The sequence below is a fragment of the Podarcis gaigeae genome (genome assembly GCF_964106915.1).
Source record: "Podarcis gaigeae genome assembly, chromosome: 6".
Taxonomy (NCBI): Eukaryota; Metazoa; Chordata; class Lepidosauria; order Squamata; family Lacertidae; genus Podarcis; species Podarcis gaigeae.
In genome coordinates, this window is record NC_139682.1 from 3,191,842 (window position 1) to 3,208,486 (window position 16,645).

At 49.8% G+C, this 16,645-nt stretch overlaps 1 protein-coding gene across 3 annotated transcripts in view; it reads right to left on the bottom strand.

Moving 5' to 3' along the window:
• TTLL9 (tubulin tyrosine ligase like 9) overlaps nucleotides 1-16,645 on the bottom strand; it is a 53,134-nt gene that overhangs the window by 11,105 nt on the left and 25,384 nt on the right. For 2 of the 3 annotated variants that reach the window (XM_083744506.1, XM_083744504.1), the window contains exons 6-10: nucleotides 8,121-8,261; nucleotides 6,003-6,093; nucleotides 3,382-3,422; nucleotides 2,471-2,558; nucleotides 1,126-1,184 (exon numbers count right to left, since the gene is read on the bottom strand). In XM_083744506.1, the coding sequence (XP_083600632.1) occupies nucleotides 1,126-1,184; nucleotides 2,471-2,558; nucleotides 3,382-3,422; nucleotides 6,003-6,093; nucleotides 8,121-8,261 (420 nt within the window). The remainder of the gene's footprint in view (nucleotides 1-1,125; nucleotides 1,185-2,470; nucleotides 2,559-3,381; nucleotides 3,423-6,002; nucleotides 6,094-8,120; nucleotides 8,262-16,645) is intronic. The other variant, XM_083744505.1, reaches the window with a different exon arrangement.

Here is a 16,645-nt window from a genome sequence, read left to right on the forward strand (position 1 = left end):
TGTACCTTTGAGTCCTCAGTCCTTTATTGCTACGCTTTGCTTCACCTAGGTCGGCCCAGGATTATAAATATTTCAGAATTTTTGGGAGTTCTACCCCCTTCTTGTGAATTTTGGTCATTTAAGGTTTATGATTTTTCTATTTCCTTCTGAGGAAACTGAATAGTTCAGGGAAACGAGGTTTGTAGCCGGCATCCTGTTAAGGCTTTGTTCAATTTGAGGTTTTTCTAATTTTTCTCTTAAACTCTTTGATTTTTATTATTTACTTTATTTTCATAAGATAATATTTCTGGTCGATTACTTCTCGTTGCAGGGATTTTCATGGTATTTCCTTTGTTTTGTGCAATTTCTCGGTTCTGTGGCTGTCTTTTTTCTACTGACTGCCAACAAAGAGGTGGGTTTGGGCTGGGGAGACTCGAGTTCAAATCTCCACTCATCCCCTGCCTCTCAGTTTACCCTACCTCTCAAGATTGCTAAGAGACCAAAAGAGATCAACTGTCGCTCTGAGCTCTGTGGGAAAAGGGTGAGCCATAAACAAGATCGATAGAATAGGCACAGGCCAAAACAGCCAAGAGCGGCAGTGGCAGCTGCTTATAAAAACCCAACTGGACATCTAGAGTTCTTGGTTTTTTTAAAGAGATGGGGTACTCCATTTATATCACAAGAATGTTTCCATGAGGCTGGTAGCCCAGCAGCTGGTGGGATGGCAGTAATGTCAAGTACCTTACAGGAACAGCATGGTACTGAGGCAATCCCCGCATCTAAAGTATTGCGTTCGGAGTGGGGAACCTCAGGCCCAGCAGCAGAGCATGGCTCCCCATGAATCTTCAACTAGCCTTGCGCAGGGCTGGGCAATCTCTGGTTTTCAACACTGCGATACAGTGGTACCTCTGGTTGCGAACGAGCAACATGAGCAGAACATGTTCGTCTGCGCATGTCATGATTCACTGCTTCTGCACACGTTAAAATGTTTCCTCTATCTTGACTCTTAAACCATTGGCCTTCCTGCTACAGCCGCTCCTTGGGTGAGGATTTGAAGTGTGCCCTCCCTCATCCCCCAGCCAAACCACCCCGGCCCCTGAAACAGAAGGGTTTGGGTACCTGGGTTGCTGGGCCCTCATTCCTTACCTTTTCGGGGTCGTAGTCAGGGGCTGTCTTCTGCACGGCTACATTTGTCAGGTGAACATCTGGCATGAGGCGGGAGGTAAGGATGATATGAAAGGAAAGAGATGCTCCCAGAATCCAAAATATGAACCTGGCTCCCAAAACAGCTTCCCTTTGCCCTGGCTACTCAGTTCATCTATACTCCTGCCCATGGGGTTGCCATGGGGATTAAATGGGGAGGGGGAGCACCATGCATGCCAGCTTGAACTCCTTGGAGGAAAAGGTAGGACTCCGCTACATCAGCCATGTTGCAACACTATAACTTTGTTATAAACATGCGACACCAGATGGCGATGTAGAGCACAAAACTTTGCCTATGTGATTTTACATACAGTTTTTTCCCTTTCATTATAACAATTTAATTTATGACTTATTTATAGCGGGTTTTTCTTGTGTGTAGATCCAGTCTTAGTGAATGAATGGGTTAAGATCACAGAGTTAAATTCCTAGACTCAGCTACGTAGGTCATGCCCACTCCAGTGAGGGAGGAAGTGAAGCCTTCTCTTCCTGTTCCCTCACTCTCTCTGCATCATGTGACTGACCAAGGAAGACATGCCTAAGCAAGCGCCAAGTTTAGAGCACGTGTTTGACACTATCTTTCCGTTTTCTACCCAAAATTATTCTGCCTGTGTTCTCTTTGCTGCTGCTTGGATAAATGCATGAATCTGACCTACGGAATGTTTTGTAAGTAAATAATTTTAAACTTACTTAGCAGTGTGTGGTCTGTTCATTGCAAACGCGGTAGAAAGAGAGAGGCGCTGTTCGCATGCAGACTAAAAAGTTCTAACAACCTGCCTTCCTAACGCTATATTGCTGCTTGACTTTTGTGTGTTTAAACTCTGCTACTGAGGTCTCTTTCCTGCTGGAGTGTGACTTCAGCCCTGCATTTTGAATCCAGGCACCCAGCCAATTCACCCCACACACGTGGGTCACAGGGTTTAATATTTTCCTCCCACATAAAAGGCATATTGTATAAACGCAATAAATAGAACATATAGAAATAGACATGAAGTAGCTTCCTAAGCAGTGATGCATTTAGCATCGCATGTGGTTTGGCCCTCAGTGGTCCTAAAATGGTCTGAAAAGGCTGTTTCAGTGCTTGCAGCTGCCTTGATCTGCCAGGGACCTCAGGCAAGGCTGCTCACCTTGGCTGCCAGACCTGCTCAGCGTGAGTGGGTTCTGCAGAGTTCCTGCACCAAGCACACGGGCATCTTGTTGCAAATGTTCCTCTCCCCCACCCACCCAACAGCTGACAAAAAGTTGTTCCGTCCTGAAGCAGCTCATGCAACGTGCAGACAGGTCAGGATACAGTGGTCGTCGATGGTGTTCAGGGTGAAGCGGGTATTGGAGAATCGAGCAAAGCCATCGCGGTAAAGCCAGGCTTTGAGTGGGATATACTGGGAGGAAGAGAAAGCGGTGGTCAGCAGCAGCAGCAGCAACAACAGTAATTTATCGTTTGTACCCTGCCCATGCAGGGACGCAGGTGGCACTGTGGGTTAAACCACAGAGCCTAGGACTGGCCGATCAGAAGGTCGGCGGTTCAAATCCCCGCAACGGGGTGAGCTCCCATTCTTCGGTTCCTGCTCCTGCCAACCTAGCAGTTTGAAAGCACATCAAAGTGCAAGTAGATAAATAGGTACCGCTCCGGCGGGAAGGTGAACGGCGTTTCCGTGAGCTGCTCTGGTTCACCAGAAGCGGCTCAGTCATGCTGGCCACATGACCCGGAAGCTGTACGCCGGCTCCCTTGGCCAATAAAGCGACATGAGCGCCGCAATCCCAGAGTCGGTCACGACTGGACCTAATGGTCGGGGGTCCCTTTACCTTTACCCTGCCCATCTGGCTGGGCTTCCCTAGCCACTCTGGGCAGCTTCCAACAAAGACCAAAAACACATCAAAATGTCACACATTAAAAACTTCCCTGAACAGGGCTGCCTTCAGATGTTTTCTAAATGTCAGGTAGTTGTTTATCTCTTTGACATCTGATGGGAGGGCGTTCCACAGGGCGGGTGCCACCACCGAGAAGGCCCTTTGCCTGGTTCCCTGTAGCTTTGCTTCTCGCATCGAGGGAACTGCCAGAAGGCCCTCGGCGCTGGACCTCAGCGTCCGGGCAGAATGATGGGGGTGGAGACGCTCCTTCAGGTAGAAGTCCCTCCTAGCTGGCTATCCCATCAATTCAGGGGACGGGCTGGGCATTGCAGGGGTGACGGCCTGTTCACTCACCGACATGACCAGGACGTACACTCTCAAGTCAAACTTCCGCCCTGTGAACCCAACAGAAATAGCTTTATGAATTACTGCTCTACCTGTGCTATTTATTCCTCATTCTCAGGACTGAAGGATGGCATTGCATTTGGGCTAGTTCTCTCCATGTGTCCTTTCGTTTGGGCATTCATGGTGATTTGTGCTCCTGATGGCATCAGGGTGGTTATACACACTCCCATGTTCGATACTGTTTGTGTCTGCAAAGGTTTCGGGGGCAAATAAAGTGCTTCACCTCCAATCAGTGCTTGCCCCATAACTTCCTCCTGAAGTCTTGTAACTTTTTTACCACAGATATTCCAGGGTGGGTGGGTTGTCCACTTTTGTTGTGCTGGGACGCGGGTGGCGCTGTGGGTTAAACCACAGAGCCTAGGACTTGCTGATCAGAAGGTCGGCGGTTTGAATCCCCGCGACGGGGTGAGCTCCCGTTGCTCGGTCCCTGCTCCTGCCAACCTAGCAGTTTGAAAGCACGTCAAAGTGCAAGTAGATAAATAGGTACCGCTCCGGCGGGAAGGTAAACGGCGTTTCCGTGCGCTGCTCTGGTTCGCCAGAAGCGGCTTAGTCATGCTGGCCACATGACCCGGAAGCTGTACGCCAGCTCCCTCGGCCAATAAAGCGAGATGAGCACCACAACCCCAGAGTCGGTCACTACTGGACCTAATGGTCAGGGGTCCCTTTACCTTTACTATCACAATAGTGCTCCTCCAGCCAGCACTAATGCAGCAGCACTGGGAAAGCATTGCAGAACAACTAAGAGGGTTGTGTGGGTGGTCTGGTATAAATCCACCACCAGTACACTCTTATTGTTGACATGTTGCAGAATACACCTGTGCTCCCAGTCTGGAGGTACTCTTAGACTGTAAGCACCTTGGGGCAGCAAACTGTCTTTTGGAGAGCCAGTGTGGTGTAGTGGTTAAGAGCGGCAGTCACTAATCTGGGGAACCGGGTTCGTGTCTCCGCTCCTCCACATGCAGCTGCTGGGTGACCTTGGGCCAGTCACACTTCTGCGAAGTCTCTCAGCCCCACTCACCTCACAGAGTGTTTGTTGTGGGGGAGGAAGGGAAAGGAGGTTGTTAGCCGCTTTGAGACTCCTGAAGGGGAGTGAAAGGCAGGATATCAAATCCAAACTCTTCTTCTCTTTTTTGCTTATGTAAGGACTATTATGTACATGCAGGTTCCACTTATAGAACAGAATATGTTCCCTGGATATAATCCGTTAGGTGAGTGTTCACATAACAAGTTGAGGATTTTCACAGATTCCTATGGGGAGATTTCTAATGCGTTCCCAAGCACAGAATGTTGACCTCCAAAGGGCAAAAAGAGAGAGGAAAACCCAGGAAAAAATTGCTCTCGCCACTCCCTTCCTCCCCTGTTCTTCAGTCAACCAGCAAAAGGCAAACGAGAAAGTAAAAATGCTCTCTGTCTGAATATCTGAATCTGCAGTGTGTATAACGAGGTTTGGGTACTAACTTGTTGGGTTGGATAAGTTAATTTTCTCATAGCAAACGTTTTTAAAGCAGGACCTGTGTGAATATTTATAGCATAGAATCATACATAGAATTTTAGGGTTAGAAGGGACCATGATGATGATGATAGATGAAAGAATTGAAACATGGAAACCCAAAGCCTTGCGGGGATGTTTCAGTCTCATCAGCGAAGCGGCTGAAAGGTAAACAGAGGAACTAAGGGTTTTATCGCTCAAGGCTGTGTAATTGCTACCAATAGCTGTCACGGTTAAGCAACAAAAACCACAGAAACAGATACTTGTAGAAGAGTCAAAGTCAATCAGAAACAATAGAAGTGCCTTATCCGCTACAGAACAAATCACCGGATAGTTTACTGAGCGAGCCGCAAACATCATTCACCTCCGACGGAGCATACAGTATCAATTGCAGGCAGCTGGAGCTAGTGGGAATTAGAGCTTCTCTCTGACTTCCCAAAGAGGGAAGTTATCTGCTGATCTACATGCAGAGGGCAAGAGTGGGAACTAACCATTCATGACACACGCACATGTACATTTAGACTAGTACAAATGGTCATTTTAAGTCTGATGTGGATGGCGCTGTGGGTTAAACCACAGTGCCTAGGACTTGCTGATCAGAAGGTCGGCAGTTCGAATCGCCACGATGGGGTGAGCTCCCGTTGCTCAGTCCCCGCTCCTGCCAACCTAGCAGTTCAAAAGCATGTCAAAGTGCAAGTAGATAAATAGGTACCACTCCGGTGGGAAGGTAAATGGCGTTTCTGTGCGCTGCTCTGGTTCGCCAGAAGCGGCTTAGTCATGCGGGCCACATGACCCAGAAGCTGTACGCCAGCTCCCTCGGCCAAGAAAGCGAGATGAGCGCCGCAACCCCAGAGTCGGCCACGACTGGACCTAATGGTCAGGGGTCCCTTTACCTTTACCTTTAGGAAATACAATCTCCATTGGGCAGCCTATTCCAGCAAGGGGGCTGGGTGGGCATGTGCCTCACCTTATTAATGAGGCCGTGGCGGTCAGGGATATTCACTCCAAATTTGGGACGGAGGCGCAGGATTGTGTGTCTGTGTGTGCACACATATTCTGGGCTGATAAGCAGGCAACTCACCACCGACTAAATACGGGTTCTCGATGTAGCGCTGCGCTACGTAATTCTCTACCGGAATTTCATCTTTCTGGTCATCCACACGGACACCGTCCTGTGAAGGAGATCGGGTGACTTGCTTAGGTCAGGAAGAATGGAAGCACTGTTTAACATTCTCCTGCGGGTTAAACCACAGAGCCTAGGACTTGCCTATCAGAAGGTCGGCGGTTCGAATCCCTGCAACGGGGTGAGCTCCCGTTGCTCAGTCCCTGCTCCTGCAAACCTAGCAGTTCGAAAGCACATCAAAGTGCAAGTAGATAAATAGGTACCGCTCCAGCAGGAAGGTAAACGGCGTTTCCGCGCGCTGCTCTGGTTCGCCAGAAGCGGCTTAGTCATGCTGGCCACATGACATGGAAGCTGTACACCGGCTCCCTTGGCCAATAAAGTGAGATGAGCGCCGCAACCCCAGAGTCGGCCACAACTGGACCTAATGGTCAGGGTCCCTTTACCTTTACCGTTACCTTTGCTCTTGTCTACCTGTGGGGTCAGGTTGGTCAGGGGTAATGGGGGTTGTTGGCCAAAACATCTGGGGTAAATCTGATATAGCAGGAGGTATATCCCACCTAACGTTGTTAGGTTTCTAGACCTGGAGGAAAATTCGTTTCAAAAGCCAAATATGGAGATAGCTTTGGCCTGAATAAGAGGGAGACCCCAAACACCTAAATCTGGGCTCCCTATTCCAACACACCAGGGCACCCCTAGACACCTCCCCCAGCACCAGCAAGCCCCCTTAACCACCCCTAATTTTGAATTACAGTGGTGCCTCGCAAGACGAAATTAATTCGTTCCGCAAGTTTTTTCTTCTTGCGAGTTTTTCGTCTTGCGAAGCACGGTTTCCCGTAGGAATGCATTGAAAATCAAATGCCCGCCTTCCCCTCTGTCCCCGGACCTGTTTAAAGCAAGGAGCGGTGGGGAGAAGATCGCTTCTCCCCGTTGCCTGCCCCGCAATCTCCGGGGACAGAGGGGAAGGCGCACGCCCCTTGCTTTAAACAGGTCCGGGGACAGCGGGGAAGACGCGCTGCGCTTCCCCGCTATCCCCGGAGCTTGCGGGGCAAGCTTCGTTTTGCGAAGCAAGCCCATAGGGAAATGCGTCTTGCGAAGCGGCTAAGAAAACGAAAAACTCCTTCATCTAGCGAATTTTTCGTCTTCCGAGGCCTTCGTCTTGCGGGGTACCACTGTAAATGTTATTTACCAGGCAGGCAGTTTGTGCGGCTACTCTAAGCCCTGACCTTCAGCTGCCATCTCTGTTTCCCCAGACTATATCAGGGCATGCCTAGAGGCATTCTCAGGAAACAAAGATGGTTCTTCTTATTTTCCACCATATGAACCTGACCAATAAGAATGTCTAAGCTGGATGCTCCAAGTTCAGACAGTGTGGCTTTAGTAATCCATATTTGTGTTTCAGTAAAAATGATTTAGAAACATTTACCACTTTTTGAAACTAAGTTGTACTACGTGTCTTTTCTTGCTGCTGTATGGAAAAGCACATGAACCTGACCTTTAAAGAGTTTGTAAGTAAACCATTTTTAACTTACCAAACATGGTCTCTTTCAATGCTGAAGGAAGTGGGAAACTTGGAAGCAGCTTACAAGGGAATGTTTTAAAGGTCTAACAGACTATGTTTCCAACACTTCACTTTGCTGCATGGCTTGCGATTTTAAATCTCTGCTGCAGCTCTCTCACCAAAGAATATTTGCCCCAAACCTGGATCTAGGCATTCAGGGATTTCTCCTTTTATATTTTAACCATATTACAAAAACCAACAAAAAGGACCAAAGTGTGCGGCTGCACATCATGGCAATTAGAAGATTCTGCTTGTCTGGTTGGTTTTAAACTGAAGTAAGATTCTGGGTGTGCTGTCCAGAGTGAATAGTATTATCGTCAGTCCACTCATCATACCAGAGCTCTTGCATTTTTCTGGTGTGAGCCAAGTTACATCTGAAAATCTCCCAGGGCTCAAAGAAACCAGAAGCCTCCAGGGTCACCCTGATCTCCATACACAAGCCACCCTAAACAGTAGAGGGCAGGAAGAAATATATGGGGCCCCAACCCCTAAGCAGCTGATGCAAAGGTGCTGCTCACCGGGCAAAACTGTATGGTAGGCTGTTCCCAACTAATCCCTTCCTGAGAGGTGAGAAGAAGGAGGCATCTCACCTTCCTCCAATCAATTACATCCTTGAGCTTCCGGAAGAGAAAAATGCCTCTCCCTTGAGACCGGGCAACCTGCAAAAGAGAGGGAAAACCGTTACTAGCCCTTTGTCCTCCCGGCGTTTTCCTCTCTCTCGGCCTGCAAAAAAAGGAAGCTGTGAAGTGACTGTTTTGCACTCTGTCCTTCGCAGAGAAATAAAATGACAACTTTCTCAATAAATTCTGCTCCAAAGCAATCCACACGACGTACCAAGAGGAAATGGATTCTGAAAACCTGACCCAGTTAAGCAAATATCGGAAGCTGATCATTTTGCATCTTTTTATCCTACAATTGGGGGGCGCGGGGGGCGCTGTGGGTTAAACCACAGAGCCTAGGACTTGCCGATCAGAAGGTCGGTGGTTCGAATCCCTGCGATGGGGTGAGCTCCCGTTGCTCGGTCCCTGCTCCTGCCCACCTAGCAGTTCGAAAGCACACCAAAAAGTGCAAGTAGATAAATAGGTACTGCTCTGGCGGGAAGGTAAACGGCGTTTCCGTGCGCTGCTCTGGTTCGCCAGAAGCGGCTTAGTCCTGCTGGCCACATGACCCGGAAGCTGTACGCCGGCTCCCTCAGCCAATAAAGTGAGATGAACGCCGAAACCCCAGAGTCGGTCACGACTGGACCTAATGGTCAGGAGTCCCTTTACCTTTTATCCTACAATTATTTGGCTAACTTGGCTGTTCGGAGTTCAGAATCCAAAGCCACTTGCTGGGTGACCCCTGGCCAGCCATCATCCCTCAGTGTTTACAGGTTTCTTGTTAAGGAAAAAATGTCATAACCTCATGCACTTTGCCTTGAGCTCCCTGGAGAAGAGATGGAATGCAGACGTGATAAATATTACTACGGTCCCTTTGCTAACACTGCCCATGAAAAGCTGCAAACATTGCCTGTGGAAGAAAATGACGCATTCAACACTATAAAGTTATTTTCTGCAAAATAAGCGTGTGGATATACATGACCGAATTGAACCATTTGAACAGGAGGTTTTTCGTTTGTTTGTGTTTTAGTGCAGAACCTGAATCCATTTCTTGCTGTGGGGAGGGAATCACACTTCAGTTTAGGGGCCCCTGTGTACCTTATCACGTAACAGGCACTTTCTGGGCCCCAACAATTAAGATATTTGTGAAAAGCCATAAGGCGTTTGGGAGGAAGGCTCAAAGAGGCGCCCGGTTTGTCTTAAAACCAGCCACCCACAAATTTTCCAGCTGCAGCTCAGCGGAATGGCTCGCCGCCTCCTCCCTGCTGTGTTTCTAAAGCTGACGATGCTATTTTATTTAGCAATATAAAAGGGAATGCTTGATGGTGTGCCATGATATAAAGGTTTTACGGGCACAAATTTGGGATGGTGGCATTACTCATGAGTGGTGGTGCCACGGGTGAGTTATGCCGGCCATCCCAGAGGAGAGCTGGTAAAATCTTTATGGTTCTGTATGTTGCTATGCAGCCTGTCTCTCCAGCAGCGCAGGGGAAAAGTTTCCCTTGCTCTTGCAACTATGGGGGGGGGGGGGAGTTTTAAATGGGACTGCTTCCACCCCCACAGATGTTTTGGTTGTAAATCAAGGGCTGCTAAAGTTACCTTTGCAGTCCATGCTGATGAGAAAACCACCTTGGAGGTAGGAATTGATTCTGTACATTGAAGTTCCGCTCTATGTGGAGCTGCCCTTGAGACTCACCCAGAAACTCCAGCGGGTGCAGAATGCTGCGGCGAGACTCCTTACAGGATCCGTGCCATGGGATCACATTCACCCAGTGCTATACCAGCTGCACTGGCTCCCGGTGGAGTACAGGATCAGGTTTAAGGTGCTGGTATTGACCTTTAAAGCCCTATACGGCCTAGGACCCTCGTACCTACGGGACCGCCTCTCCTGGTATGTCCCACGGAGGACCTTACAGTCTTCAAATAAAAACATCTTGGAGATCCCAGGCCACAGGGAGGTTAGGCTGGCCTCAACCAGAGCCAGGGCTTTTTCGGCCGTGGCCCCGATCTGGTGGAATGCTCTGTCACTAGAGACTAGGGCCCTGCAGGACTTGACATCTTTCCGCAGGGCCTGCAAGACAGAGCTGTTCCGCCTGGCTTTTGGCCAAGGCACAGCCTGACCCCCTCCTTTGGCAATCCTCACAGAACTCTAGCCCAATGGTTGCCATTAATTTGATTTTGAATTGATTTTAGAATGAATTGATTTTGGAATGCTGTGTTACTTTTATTGTTGTTAGCCACTCTGAGCCTGACTTCGGCTGGGGAGGGCGGGATATAAATAAAATTATTATTATTATTATTATTATTATTATTATTATTATTATTATGGCTGTGAGCCACCCATCAATTTGTCTACTCCTATTTTAAAGCCATCTAAGCTAGTGGCCATCACTACCCAATTTCTGTTCTGATCCTAAAGCAAAGTTCTTAACCCGAGGTACTATTTCTGGGTTAGCGGAGTCTGTAACCTGAAGCGTCTGTAACCTGAAGCATCTGTAACCCGAGGTACCACTGTACATGCAACTCTCAGGCTCCTTGCATGTCAGTAGCCAATCCTGTAAGTGGGCGGCCTGATCCTTACCACCTGAGCCCCTGGCTGTGTATGGAATCATCTAAAGCCACACACAGCCCCCCTGGATTTCTGGGGCCGTGTCCTCGTCGAAACCAGCTCTGAAATCCCGGAATCCCAGCTCCCCCAGGTGATAAAGCAAGCTTTCCGAGCCTCTCAGGAAGTGAGATATTGGGCTGTTAAAACGTCCCTGTCTCAGTCTCGTATATTACCTTCCTAGTTTTAAGGCCCGTGTATTCCCCCCGCCCCCCAAGCAGAGCATTTTGTAAGGCAAAGAAAGAAATATTTTTATTGCCTGCTCTTTTCATGAGATTCTCCCCACCTCCCACCCCTCGTTTAAGCGGCAACTGCTTAAATCAGAACAGAGCATGGCATGGAGCCTTCCGTGCCAAGATGGTCAGACTTTGGGGGCCTGGGAGAGGATTGAGAGGTGGTAGTCAACAAAGGAAGGTGGCTCATGCACTCTGGGCTGGGCTGACACTGCAGAGCACTGTGCTATCTACTGCAGTATTCATTACTGTTTAGGGAAGCTTTCAATGTTTGATGTATTGTTTAGTCGTTTAGTCATGTCCGACTCTTCGTGACCCCCTGGACCAGAGCACGCCAGGCCCTCCTGTCTTCCACTGCCTCCCGCAGTTTGGTCAGACTCATGCTGGTAGCTTCGAGAACACTATCCAACCATCCCGTCCTCTGTCGTCCCCCTCTCCTTGTGCCCTCCATCTTTCCCAACATCAGGGTCTTTTCCTGGGAGTCTTCTCTTCTCATGAGGTGGCCAAAGTATTGGAGCCTCAGCTTCAGGATCTGTCCTTCTAGTGAGCACTCAGGGCTGATTTCCTTCAGAATGGAGAGGTTGGATCTTCTTGCAGTCCATGGGACTCTCCAGAGTCTCCTCCAACACCAGAATTCAAAAGCATCCATTCTTTGGCGATCAGCCTTCTTGATGGTCCAGTTCTCACTTCCATACATCACTACAGTGGTACCTCGGGTTAAGTACTTAATTCGTTCTGGAGCTCCGTTCTTAACCTGAAACTGTTCTTAACCTGAAGCACCACTTTAGCTAATGGGGCCTCCTGCTGCCGCCGGAGCATGATTTCTGTTCTCATCCTGAAGCAAAGTTCTTAACCTGAGGTACTATTTCTGGATGTCTGTAACCTGAAACATATGTAATCCGAGGTACCACTGTACTGGGAAAACCATAGCTTTAACTATACGGGCCTTGTTACGGTATTTTAATATTTTGTTGGAAGCCGCCCAGAGTGGCTGGGGAAGCCCTGCCAGATGGGTGGGGTAGAAATAATATATTATTATTATTATTATTATTATTATTAAAACCTGCAAAGCATTTGTATGTGCCCCCTCCCCCATCCTAGAGATCCCAGATGCCATGGGCTGGTTGGATAAAGAGGAATGGTGGGAGGAACTAGATGGGGAAACCCCAGGGGAAGAAAGTGTTAGAATTCCTGCTCCGTGATTGCAGTCATGGGATTTTTGTCTTTCACATGACGATGTATGTTTTGACTCCACAGAGTGGGAAGTGATGAAGACAGGATGTTTGTGTTACTGTGTTGCATGAAATGGGACTATTGTCCTTTGTTCTTTTTCTCTTTGCTGTCTGATGCTAGAGAGAGAGGGAGCCATGTGGGTTTATATGTAAATAAAGTAGATTAGCCAAAATGCAGAGTTGCTGAGGTCTGTCACGCAAGGTGCGCAAACTCTTTGGATCCCTAAGTGTGCCGGTGTCAGTTGGCATCAGTTGCTGTGATGTTCGGGCAGAAGAAAACTTTTGAAGCTCCCAAACGAAAGCCCAGGAGGGAGAGAACATGCCAGTCGGGCATGTGTCCATGCCAGGGTCCTACTCAAGTGTAGGCTGAACTCCTGACATAAAGCCCAGAGTCTGGGGAGTCTTGGTGGGACGACGGAGAAGGAGAAGACTGGGAGAAGGAGCTGTCAGAAGCTGAAGAGGTAACAGGGATTAGTGAGTGGGGAGAGTCTGTGGCAGACAGAAGTTCAGACTCAGAGGCAGAAGCTGAAGTGGGAGGGAGGCCAAGAGAAAGAGATGGGTCAGGCAGGTGAAGACGCATGGGTGGGTGTCTCCCACTCTTGCTGCAACAAGCCCCCCACCGGTCTCCTAGACAGGGCCGTCTTACCCATAGGTGCTAGGGGCACCCGGGCGCCAGGTTCTCAGGGGCGCCAGGCCAAGAGTCCGGGGCCTGAGAGTTGAGTCCGTGGAAGAGCCCACCTGTCAGTCAGAGTGCCGTGGGGGGCTCTTCTGCTGCAGGTGGCTCTGTGCCGTGAGTTCGGGGGCGAACAAGCCAGAAAGACGCTGAGGCAGCCAGCCAGCCAGCTCTGCCCTCCTGTGCACCTGGGACTGTGCAATCTGGGGTGGTGGTGCTGGGCGGATCTTTGCACCCCGGCGCCACATGTGCTTAAGACTGCTCGGCACCCAGAACCAGAAGAGGCATGAAGAGGGCAAAGGAAAAGTTAGCTTCATGCAGGCGCAGTGTGCTGCTGGTCCCAGGGGGTTACTGTGTGGCGTGGTCAGAGCCCAGTCCAAGGTCGAGGGTGTGGTATGGAGGCTGTCCGTCAAGGCTGAAGCGGGATCCAAGGCAAGGAGTCAGGTGTGGTCAGGAACTCTGGCAGAAGAGCAGGACAGGGTGCCGGCAGGAACAGGTTACCAACAACGCTGCTCCCGCAACCTGGGACTGGGGCTGGCTGGCTTTTATGTGCCCCGAGGCATAGGGCGGTCCCGATCCACAGGTGACTCGCCTCTCCGGCCTGGAGGCGAGCACTCCTCCTGCGGGAACTTAGTTCCCTCCGCCTCTCTGCCCTGAGCCTCTGCAGCTCAGGAGAGGCTGGAGGGTTACTGGACCCAGAGGCAACCTCAGCTTCCCCTGACAGGGCTGAGAGAGGAGCACCTGCAGGCAATGGGTCCTCAATCACCTCCGGAGCCAGAGTGGATTCAGCTGGTGCCTGCACCTGAGGATCCGGCACAGGTGAGGGCCCTTCAGGTTCAAGCCCCAGCCCCGGCTCAGCTGGTCCCGGAGGCGGGGACTCCTGTGCAGGCTGGGATCCCTCAGGTTCAGCCTCTGAATCCGGTTCCCAGGCCATCACACACAGTCTCAGATTGCTTGGGGAAAACCCTGGAGAGGTGGGGACTTGGGGAGGTGGGGACCTTCAGCCTGAGCAACTGCTTCATGGGGGCAAGACCTATTGGAGTGAGTTACTGTGCTCATTAGGCACTCCTGTGTTGATTGCATTTTTGCTAATTAAGAGTTAACTCCAACTTGCAGGGTGTGCTTTACTGCTGGCTCGCTCCTGACACTGGATAAGCCGGCCACTGGGTTAGCAACCAGGTTGGCTAGCAAAGTGAGCAGGTTGGCTGCTTCTTGTTCCAGTCCTTCTTTTCCAGACCCTCTTTCTGTTCCAGACCCTTTGCCTAATTCTTTCCTAGATCCCAGGGCTGCCAACACTACAAAAGCTCTCTTTTGCATCTCCATCTGCTCTGCTCTTCGGCATCCCATTCTGTAACGATGAAGCGACAGTGAGATATTCCGGCTTGATACATCGCAGGCATAAAACTCCGGGTTTCAGCTCGCAGAATTTGCAGCGCAGAACTCCCAGATCCTTCTCATTAGGCAGCACTCAAACCCAACCCGACTGAGAAAGCACCAACTTCACCTGCTATTCCAAGGCCTTTCTGGAATACGCAGGGTGAACAAGGTATTTAAGCGAATATTGACTTTTAACTTAAATTTCCTCTCCCCCTTCGAAAGGGTGAGGGTAGCAAAAAACGGATCTATTAACCAGAACCTGAGGAGAACTGAACTCCTGCCTCCACCTCCAGAGCCTTCTTCAACCCGTGTCCTTCCACTTGTCGGCGCAACGTTGGTAATCGCAACCTTTTTAATACAGTCTCTTTCGGCGTATCCTGCGTTTCCCTCCCCAATGTTAATTGAGGATGTGGGCCCAAATCAGCTTAATGCAAGGTTTCTTGCTGGCAATTAACACAAATTATCATTTGTAGACTTAGATAATCGCTGGCTGTTATCCTCCTGGCAGTAATTCACGCGCTCGTTTGCATAATTGCCTCCCATTCCCCCACTCGGAGGCCTTCCCCTCATTTGCAGGCGGGAGGCAAAAAGCGGCTGGTGCCAGCTTTTATCGGCTGGCAAACGACCTGCCCCACTGCGAGCCTCGCAGATGGGTGTGGAGGTAATTATGCACGGCGGTGCAGTATTCATGATGCTAAAACGTCTCTCATCATCTGGCAGCAACGGCATGCATGCCTCGCCTCCTCTCGGCTTCTTTGCTGGCCTCCCAAAGAGGCAGGTTCCCCCCCCCCCCACTCCCTTGGGGAAGCGAGTGAGCAGAATCAATTATTACATCCAGGAAAAGCTTGTTTCTCTTAAGGTCTCCGAAAGGGGCAATCGGAGCTCCGGGGGATGGAAGGCGACAGAGCCGTTGAAGAAAATTCAGAGTGTTTCATTTATTATATATATCTACGTACAAACACACACACACACACACACACACACACACACACAGAGAGAGAAAGAAATTCAAGTCAGCTCTGATTTAAAACCCACCTGGTTTACATTTTCCGAAACAATATTCAAACAATATTCGCAGCCATCCCTTGGAGTTGAAATTTTGCAGTGCCGGATAATGCATGCAAGCGTTCAAAACGTGGGCAAAGTGCCAGTACAAATGCAGATACAGTGGTACCTCGGGTTACATACGCTTCAGGTTACAGATGCTTCTGGTTACGGACTCCGCTAACCCAGAAATAGCACCTCGGATTAAGAACTTTGCTTCAGGATGAGAACAGAAATCGGGCTCTGGAGGCGTGGCGGCAGCAGGAGGCCCCTCTAGCTAAAGTGGTGCTTCAGGTTAAGAACAGTTTCAGGTTAAGAACAGACCTCCGGAACGAATTAAGTACTTAACCCGAGGTACCACTGTACTAGCGAAAATAGCATAGAAAAATGCATTGCTTTCTGCTTTCTAAAACTGAACATTGGGTAAAATTATTACATGCAAAGCTGTGTATATTAGGAGAAATTAGGTTTGCATGGGTGGGCCCTGCTTGGGTGCAACGTTCCTGAGCTAAGAGCAGCGGCAGCTAAGAGCAGTCACTCGGGCACCTGGGGGGCGTGCTAATAGGGGTGGGGCGAACCCCCCATAGGGAGGAACAGGATGGGGCGCGTGGCTCCCATAGGGATGGCCCAGCCTGTCCTCTGTCTGCCCACTGCCTCCCCCTCCAGCTGTAGGGAGGCTGAGGCCCCGCAGTGCCCCTCGTCCCTATGGGCGCCGTGCGTCCCGTCCCATCCCTATGGGCACAGTGGCGATCTAAACTGCAGCAGTCTGATTGGTCCTAGAACAATAGGCTCCAAAAGGCAGCAGTCTGATTGGTCCTAGAACAATAGGATTCAGAATGCAGCAGTCTGATTGGTCCTAGAACAATGCAGCAGTATGATTGGTTGGCAGGAACCACCCAATCATGCTCCAGATAGAAGTGAATCCACAACCTGATTGGCTTACAGTAGAATTCCGGAATTAGCCAATCATGTGCAGCCCATTGTGTAAATAATGTATATAAAGCAGATACTTTGAGGGGACTTTCATTCATTCCTCCTCACCACTATGAGCTGAATAAAGAGCATGAAATCACTTTGCGACTCTGAGTATATTTCACACCCGTAGCATGCCGCCCCCACTGCACCCCCCCTTCTCCACAACTGGCTAAGAGAACACAGCAAAGTCAGCTCACCTCTATTGCACACATCCAGAGTTGAAAACACTGCCCCACCTGTTTAAGACACATATGATTTGGAGCAGCCGCCGAGACCACATAACACCAGTCCTGAGAGATCTGCAT